Raw genomic sequence first — 9,863 nt, 5'->3', positions numbered from 1 at the left:
GCGTCGGTTTTCGGCCAACACGCGGTCAGCTTTCTTCCGGCTACCGTTATCTGCATTGTGTGCTTTTCCTTTTCCTGTTTTCTCCCTGTATTGTTGGCTTCATTTTGTTGTTTTTCCGTTTATTCATGTATTTGCTTGTATTTCGTTTATCCTTTTATTTCCCTATATGTTTTTCTTTCCTATTTTTTGCTTGTAATAAGGCTATGTCCTCTCTCTTTGATGTGCCTGTTAGGCTGTTACTGCTTTGGTCCAAACCCTTGGGTTGTGAATGTGAACGATATCCTGGCGTTCGAGTCGAGGAGGATGAATTTCAGCATGGAGGTTCTTTGCTCTCATGGCTGAGGAATAAGCGCTACCTATGCATTTGATTGTGTATGTTTTGGTGCATATTTGATATTAAACCTGATGAATAGTCATAGGTTAGCGGATGTTGTTTGTTATGGTTAATTGGTATGCTGGTTGACACCTGTTTCTTTAACTTCACCTATGATTTGCTTCGAAGTTTTTTGCTCTATTTGTAAGAGTTTTTGCTCAACTTTTATCAATGAATAAGTATGAAATGTTTCCCTAGAAAAAAAAAAGAATGAAATGTTGAGGATCTTTTTCCGGAATTGGGATATGTAGAATGAAACTTAACTCTTGCATCAATTAGACGGTGCATATGTAACGTTTAATTGACATTTATTTGATCCTTAGTGTTTTAATTTACCAGTTTTTTTTTTTTTTTTAATTTATCAGTATTCTTTATTTATTATCACATATAACTGATATAAGCCCATTAAATTTAGAAAACAAAAAACAAAAAAGAAGAAAACTCATCAGCAAAAGACATTTATATTTATTAAACAAATCTCCCAAAATATCGGGGGGGCAAAAAGCTAAAGATCTAGCTAGTCACTAATAATAATAATAAACCACTCATAAAAAACAAAGATTCCAAAAGGACATTTTGGGAATTGAATTCCTAAATTAAATAATATGTAATTATATATGTTGATCAAGCAGCAGGAATAAGTTCGAGATCAGCAAGAGTGATCAAATTATAAGGACTAATGTTAGCAATCCAACCGTTCCATAAATCATTTGCGATGAGCTCATACGCACGCTGCGTCGGATGGAATGAATCCCAGAACAAGAAATCATCCGGGTTTTCACAAATCGTATAACCCCTTACCCCACACTGCCTCTCTCCTCCAAGGGCCCCGCCCCCACAACATGCCGTTTTCACGTCAGCAAATTCTACAAAATTCAATAATTCACCAAATATATATAAAATCAAATAAAAAAAATTGAGATAATTAAAATAATTAATTAATTAATTAATTACCACTGAAGAATCCTAAAACGATTTGGAATTTGAGAATGTCATAAATTGCACCGTAAGTCCCGAGCGAACCGGGATAGTTGAATTCAACGTGTTTAGCCAATTTATGCAAGCCATGGTTGTATCTCTTCACCATTTCGTTCATATCGTCGTCGCACCTTTTGATCGGAGAATCTTGCAACATGGCCCTACCCGGAGCACAACCCACCGGAGGCAGAGAGAGTAAAACAATCCGGCGAGCACCCAGGCTATATATTCTTTTAACAAATTTTGTCACTTGAGAAAGCATGAGTTGCACGTGCTCTTCTGGGTCCACTCGAGTCTCTTCAGGAGATGCGAAGAAGTCGAATATGTCATTGGACCCCGACTCGAAGAAGAAGAGCGACTTTTGGATCAAACTTAAATCGATCTGATTTTGTAGCACCATTGTTTGGAATTGTTGTAACTGCTCTTCCAGTGGGATCACTCCCTGCATTAGAAATATCAAATAAATATATATTAAATATGAAAATGCAGGAATTAATTAATTTAAGATTAAATTAAATTAAATTAAATCTTTAATTACTTACTTGAGCATTTTTTGTGCCCGGCAAAATACCACTGCCTCCGCTAGCAAAATTGACTCCATTGCTTGGATAAGACTTGAGGCTTCCACTCAAAACGCCAGCGTTTGACTCCATGTATGGTTTCTGGAAATCAATGCCAAGGAACCGGGCTGCCGTGCACGTGCATATTAATTAATTAATTAACTGAACAAAGCAAAGGATTCAAGCGATTAATTAACAAGATTACGTACAAATGAAGTCTGGCACTGTTCTTCCATTAGTGAACCTCCCAGTGGGGTTGGGGAAGAAACTTGATCCGTACGGCGGGAAATCTGCTCGGATTGTGGAGTTCTTCAAGAAGCGGTTGTTCCCGGCGTCCAGGATGGAGTCCCCAAAACTGAAGATTGCCGGAGAATATTTCGTTTTCTCATCGGAACTAACTACTGTAGAAAGGACAATAATTAGGACTAGTATGAGAAAGCTCATCGCTTTCTTATCCATTTCAAATATGAAATTAATATAATTATGATCATATTGATTGATAAATGATGGGTATTTATAGGAATAATGCTACAAGTCTCTCTTATGTCCATCTAGAATCCCTTCAAAAAGAATTGAGATCCTCTCAAATTGAAGAGAAATTAGAAATTCTCCAATTGTTAATCATAACCCTTCACTTTAAATTCAATGGTTTATAAAATGCTAGCTGTTTTTGTATAACCGATGCATTAAATGCTAGCTTTTGTTTTATCGAGGTGTAAATGATTTTATAGACCATTGGATTTAAAATGAAGGGTCACGATTAACAATTGGAGAATCTCCAATTTCTTTCTAATTGGAGGGGATCTGGATCCCTTAAAAAATGATGTGACTATTAAAATCACTATTGAGCTTGTGATTGGTCATTAATTATTAGATTTTGATCAAATGGTGATTTTAATAGCTACATGATTCTTGGAAGTATTTAAGAGTCTATTTAAGATTATGTTTGAGAAATAGAGTTTTTAAGTCAAAAAGCACTTTTGAGCAAAAGCTTCATTTTTAAGCTTTTGTCAAAAATGCATTTTCGCCATTTTTAAGTTTTTTGGACCCTTAAAAACGCTTTTAATTTTTTTTACCAAACGAGTACTTTTTTATTCAAACGGACTTTTTGAGTATTGAAAGCACTTTTAGGCCCCTTAAACGCAATCTCAAACAGGCCCTAAGAGAAACACAAGAGGAACTTCTAGAATTACTTTATTTATAATACTACTAAATGATAGTTTTAGCGTAATAATTAAAAATCAATAAGATATTATGCCAAATCTTCTTTTTCCTTACGTGGCTTCTAAAATTATCATTTTTTGATATTATCATATGAATAGAAAAAGCAAGATTTAAAATTGTATGGTTTGACTTTTACCCCTAACTTTTCAGGAATTTTTCAATTCGAACTCAATGTTTAAAAATTGGCAATGTACCCTTCTAATGTTTCAAAAATTTTCAATTGAGACCTTCTGTTACTAATTTTCGTCTAATTGGATGAAAATCATCCCACATGCATCTCACGTGGGATTTTGATACCCTCTATTCCAATTTTGTCTTCATTAAAACCTATGAAATTAACTAATTACTCTTATTAAAACCTATGAAATTTAGGATAATTACGTAATTTCATAGGTTTTAGTGAAGGTAAATTGGAATATAGGGCATCAAAATCTCACGTGAGACGCACGCGGGATGATTTCGGTCCAATTAGATGAAAATTAGTAATAGAGGATCTTAATTGAAATTTTTTGAAATATTAGGGGGTACATTGCCCATTTTAAAACATTATGGTTCAAATTGAAAAACTTCTGAAATTTCAGGGGGTAAAGTGAATTTTTCCCACTTTTATTTCTTTTCATCATTAATTTTAATTAAATTTCCACTATAAAAAATGCTCCGACCTTTCCACTATAACCGTACACAACAATTTAATTGTGATACACATTAGGGCATGACAATTTTTGACACGACTTGTAAACCTGACACAAAATTAAAAAGTTAGAGTTGAAAAGTTTGACTTGCTTAATTAAATGCGTCAGGTTAGAGTTGATTCATATAACTTTATACCAATGTCTCGACACGACCCGAACCTAATACGTGACATAATGACTAGAAAATGTTGGCAAATCCCGTGAACCTTATATGAGCCCAATACAAAATTAGAGAGTTAAAGTTGAAATGCTTGACCCGATTAATTAAATGGACTAAGTTAAGGTTAATATATATAGTCTTATATTCATGCATTGAAACGACCCAAATTCAATATACAAACACGAATTACCACCTATGTATTACACATGCATGTGCCTTCCCAAATTCAAGGAGTGGTAGTTGTACTCTCCCCTCAAGATTTTCGATCGGTTTGTTGCGATTCTCATTGATCATCCCATCATATACTTGAATCACACATCTAACAAACATTAGCATGTAAATAGCAATTTGAATATTGAATAGTTTCGGTTTGTTGTGATTCTCATTGATCATCCCATCGTATAACTGAATCACACACACACTATATATATATATATATATATATATAACAAACATTAGCATGTAAATAGCAATTTGAATACTTTATTAGGTAAGGAGGTTGATGTAACCCCACCAGTCTTTGAATTGTTTTTAGAAAGAGAGAGAATTGAATCTGATTAGAGAATATTTGGTTAGTGAATATTCATCAATTATTTGCTAAATTATCCTAATAAAAAATACTAATTTTTACTGTAGCGTCGTCGTACTATATAATAGCTATACAGAATATTAAATAGAATTATTGTACTTTTTAATTATATTTTGTTTGGTTTTTTAGTCTGAGGACAGTGGTGGTGGGGACGTGGAAAGTGGGCAACACAAGTTACAAAACTACAAGACAACCCCCACGACAAGATTTGTGCCCTCGTTGTCCCTCTATCCGCGTCGGCGTTGATGACGATCGAAGCCACCGCCAAGTTACCAGAAAAACAGCTAAGAAAATACCCTGAAAACGAAACCAAAAAAAAAAAAAAAAAACATCGCTAGAAAATTTCAAGTCCCAACTGCCTACGTGTTCCCGAAGGCGGTAGGCCCCACGCGCATTGGACAGCGAGAAATCACGTGTCAATATACGCATCCACGCATGCACCTTCTCAACCTTTTCCCTACAATTCAAAGCCCCCCGTATTCACACCTCTTTTCCAACTCTCTCACGCCCACCATTTTTTCCATCGAACTTCCAGGCAGCCATTGACTGCCTCTGCGTCACACTCATTTGATTCCGCTATATATATATATATATATATATATAAATCACCCTCTCTCCACCCCACCAACCAAACCCATAACCATTTTCCTAAGCAAACCTTTTTATCATGGGGAACTATATTTCGTGCACTCTCGCCACCCCTTTGATCAAGAACAAGAAGGCGGCGAGGGTGATCTTCCCGGGCGGCGAAATCCGGCACTGCCATGAGACCTTCAACGCGGCGGAGCTCATGCTCGAGTGCCCCAATTATTTCCTAGTCAACTCTCAGTCCCTTCACATTGGGAGGAGATTCTCCGCCCTCGCCGCCGACGAGGAGCTAGAGTTTGGAAACGTCTACATCATGTTTCCCATGAAGAGGGTCAACTCTATTGTCACGGCGGCCGATATGGCGGCTCTTTTCATGGCGGCCAACTCGGCGGCCAAGCGGATATCCGGCGGCAAGGTCAGGATCCTGCCGGATTCCGAAGGCGGCAGGGAAGAGGTGGGTGCGGCGGCGGAGGAAAGTGGGTCGAGATTGAGTTTGGAGGGAGTTGATGAGGTGTTCGCGTCGCCGGAGTTCAAGTTTAGGTTATCTGTGTGCCGGTCAAGGAAGCCGGGGTTGGAGACAATTACAGAAGAGCCCATTCGTTCAAGATAAGTACAATATCTATATATATATACATATATAGATGTGTTTGTTTGTAATTGTAGGTTAATTAATTTATCTGACAGTTCTATTAATTGAATTTGCTCTCAAACTTTTTGCATGGAGAGGAATTAATTATTGGTTGCTGATTTCCTTTGGATTTGGGAAGAATTTTATTTACGATTTTGGTGTGTAATCACCAACCCCTGTAAAAAGTTGATAAAATTAAATAAGGCTAATTAATAGCTGTTAGATTTTGAATATTCCTCTTGGAATAGTCAATTCCTAAGGAAAAAAAAAAAACAAGTAATGTCACTTTCTACGGCCCAACCCATTAAGTTTTTTTTCTTTTCCTTTTACAAGACTTTTTTTTTTTTGGTGAAATATTTTTCTTTCCAAGACTTGAATATATCATCAAATTCTCCAATTAAGCTGGTCTTCTGTACCGTGATTTGCGGGCGAAGTTGGGACTTGGTTTCTGGAAAAAGTTACAATTTATTTTTATGTTAAGTGGATTGTTTATTAATTCTTCTCTACATAAATGAGTTGGGTAGAATGTGGTTAAATAAAATAAGGAACCAAATATCCTCTGACTCATGTAAAATAGTGTCAAGTATCTATAAACATTTAAAATGCACATTAAATTCTTAACCTTATTAATAGCAGTTTATTAATTTAGACTAAGGGCTTGTTTGAGATTGCGTTTTAGGAACCTAAAAGTACTTTTAATGCTCAAAAAGCTCGTTTGAAGAAAAGTACTCATTTGATAAAAGAAATTAAAAGCACTTTTAAATATTCAAAAAGTCTAAAAATTGCCAAAAAACACTTTTGACAAAAGCTTAAAAATGAAGATTTTGTCCAAAAACTCTTTTTGATTTTTTTTTTGGAAATATACCATACTCATTCATTGATAAAAGTCGCGAGCCTAACGCTCTTACAAACAAAGCAAAAAGCTCTGAACTAAATCATAGTCGAAGCTAAAGATATAGTCATCAACAACAGACCAAATCAACCATAACACAGCATCCGCTAACTTATAACTAATCATCAGGTTTAAAAATTAGATCTGCATCAAACAGATACCATCTAATGCATAGGTAGCGCTTATTCCTCGGCCTTAAAAGCAAAACCCCCAAAACCGATACTTATTTCTCGGCCTTGAGAGCAAAACCTCCAAACCGATACTCATAATAACGGGCAGCAACAAAGCAGGAGGAGAGAACCTTATTACAAGCAAAAAGAAAAAACCATACAGAGAAATAAATGGAACAGTAAAACAAATACAGGAAAAGAAATTACAGAAAAACAAAAATACAAGGAAATAAATGCGAAAAACACATAAAGCGGGTCACGGTAGCCGGAGGAGGCCGATCGCAAGCTGGCCAGAAACCGCCGCGGAAGGTGGCACAAAAAGCTTGGCGCAGGAGGGGCGCGTGAAAAGACTCGACAGCAAGCGGTGAGCGGCGAACCGGGCGCGGAGGAGATCGGCGGCACACACAAACAAACAGGGAGGGGGAGAGTTTGAGTGAAAACCCTCAAAAACAATACCCACCGAGAGAGAACACAAAAACAACAGAACAGAAAACACCAAAGACAGAAACAAGCCTAAAAACAAAAATCGGGTAGCAAAGAAGCAAAATCAAAGAACGAAAGCAAAGAAGCACAATCAGGGAGAAACGAAAACAAACCCAGCCGGATTTTATATTTTAGGCGATTAGTAAAATCCAAAATCTACTAACAGGCGGTTAGTAACTCTAATAACCACTAACCGCTTTTTAAAAGATTTTTTTTTTTAAAAAAAAAAAAAAACAAAATGATGTCGTTTGACATCGGTTAAGGGTTTTGAAAAAACCTAAAACTGCTAACTGTAAGTGTAACCGCCTAGGCGGTTAGCAATTTTTCCTAACCGCCTTCAAAAGCAGTTAGTGGTATGTGTTGTGCCTCACTTATTAAGTGAGAGTTTGAGTCCACACGTAAAGAAAAGTATTAAAATATAAAATAAATAATTAAATTCATTAATTTTTATCAGCTTAAGCTTTTGGGATAAAATGAGTATTTAACAAGAGAGAGAAACCACGTGTGTTAATTTACAATATGCATTTAGTGCATTTAGGAAAATAATATTGTCTTTTTTCTTTGGGAGGTAAATTTTTTGGACAAGTTTATCATCCTAAATGCATTAAATGGAGAGGATCATTTTCCCATATATATCTAGCATAGACAACCATAAATAAGATGAGGAAAACACCCCTTAAACACATTAATTCCAAGTACCCTTTAACTTCTACAATAAGGAATTTGGCTAGGAGGTCGTTTATCACATATATATATATATATATATATATATATGGAGTTGGCATGGTTAGCTAGGCAAAGGGTGTGTTTGGCAAAGGCCTTTGGGGCCCCAAACTATTCATTAATTTTATTTTTATTTTTTCAATATTTTTACTTTTTACATCATATTAGTCATTTTTTTATTATTATTCAAATAAAAAATTACTACAAAACAAAATTTTTTCACTTTTTTATACCACACATTGTACTTTAATTGTTTTGTTAATATATATATATATATATATATATATATATAAAAGCGACAGAAAACAAAAATTTTAATAAACAAAACGTTTTTCTAGACCAAGAAAAAATGAGGATGATGTTTTTCTTTTTACAATAAAAAGGGCGGAAGGGAACGACATCAAAGACAGTGTTTTAATTGCGGTAATGCATAGACTAAGCTGATATTTAATAAGGGAAAAAAATATAAAATTAGTCTTTGTAGTTTAGCTGATTTACAATTAGCTCAATGCGATATCAAAATGAACTTAAAGGTCCGTGAGGTATGCCAAAAAAATAATTTAGTCACTACAATCAAATTTCGTCTACTAATTTAACAAATTCTGTTAATGTAACATTAACTTAAATATATAGGACAAGTATCACAATTTTATTGGCTCTCACGATTCACGCCATCATAATTTGTTAAGTCAATGAACAAAATTTTGTTGTGAGGACTAAATTATTATTTTTTGGCATACTTCAAAAACCTTTGAGTTCATTTTGATACTATAGAGAGTTAATTGCATGTAAATCAAGTAAACCACATGAACTAATTTTGCATTTTTTCCATTTAATAATGCAAAGCATCATGGATGTAAAATTAGCTTTAGTTAATGAGAGACAAGAAGATGTGAAGGGTAGGATAACTTTATTAGGAACAGGATCATATCTGGTTTAAATATATTTAGTTAATTATATTTAATGAGTATTTTTATCTTTTTAAAAGAACAAAAATACACTTATAATATAATTATCCGGATAAGAGAGGATTCTAATCTGCCATGTTTAGATTGGCACCCACAATAAATCGGGAACAACTTACAACTACAAGAAACAGGATCCTTTCCAGTCCATTTTGGACTGAAAAATATTCAATTCATGGTTAGGATTTCATCTTAGAAATCCTAAAGCCACAAATGAGACATATATCCCACTAAAAAAAATAATAATAAAATATTATTTCATATTAAAAAAAAATAAGAGGTGGTTGGCTACCCCATCTTGGCCATGGGGTGGTCCGGCCACCCCCTATGGCCAAACTAAAAAAAAAAAAAAAATCGTTTGGGCCTCGGATGGCTTCGGCCACCCCAAACCACCCCCAGGGGCCAAATGAAAACTTTTTTTTCTTTTTAGATTTGGCCCTTGGGGGTGGCCGGACCACCACGAAGGGCTATAGGGTGGCTTTAGCCACCCTAGACCGAAGCCACCCCAGCCCCTAACTGGGTTGGCCAATCACCCCTTAATTATTTTAAAATATATATATATAATCTTTTATTATTTTTTTTATTAATAGGACAGATGTTCTATTTATAGCCTCTAGTCCATAATGTTAAAAAAAAAAATTCTTTGTGAAATCCTTACCAGAGGGGTTTGTGTGGTTAAAATTTATCTAGGTATATATATTTAAGCCTTGGAACTAATAATCATTTTCAAATTAGCCCCACAAACCAACAAGTATGATATTTAAATACATTAAATTACCATTTTATGTTAAAAATGTTTCTTGTGAATTAAGATCATCTCAATTTCATTTGAACGGAT

General features: G+C 35.0%; 2 protein-coding genes across 2 annotated transcripts; one reads left to right on the top strand and one right to left on the bottom strand.

The window, feature by feature from the left end:
* Positions 1-997: 997 nt before the first annotated feature.
* On the bottom strand, positions 998-2,370 carry LOC132178210 (GDSL esterase/lipase 6). The gene is made up of 4 exons (XM_059590658.1): positions 2,121-2,370; positions 1,894-2,039; positions 1,328-1,793; positions 998-1,239 (listed from the first exon to the last, which is right to left on the bottom strand). Exons 1-4 carry the CDS (start codon positions 2,368-2,370, stop codon positions 998-1,000), a joined length of 1,104 nt encoding a protein of 367 aa, XP_059446641.1.
* A 2,873-nt stretch (positions 2,371-5,243) lies between these two features.
* On the top strand, positions 5,244-5,774 carry LOC132178209 (uncharacterized). Its single transcript, XM_059590657.1, has one exon. It carries the CDS (start codon positions 5,244-5,246, stop codon positions 5,772-5,774), a length of 531 nt encoding a protein of 176 aa, XP_059446640.1.
* Positions 5,775-9,863: the final 4,089 nt, after the last annotated feature.

Source organism: Corylus avellana, chromosome ca4 (assembly GCF_901000735.1).
Source record: "Corylus avellana chromosome ca4, CavTom2PMs-1.0".
In the NCBI taxonomy this organism is placed as follows: Eukaryota; Viridiplantae; Streptophyta; class Magnoliopsida; order Fagales; family Betulaceae; genus Corylus; species Corylus avellana.
The sequence above is the reverse complement of the archived record's forward strand: the minus strand, read 5'-3'. Positions and strand labels throughout refer to the sequence as shown.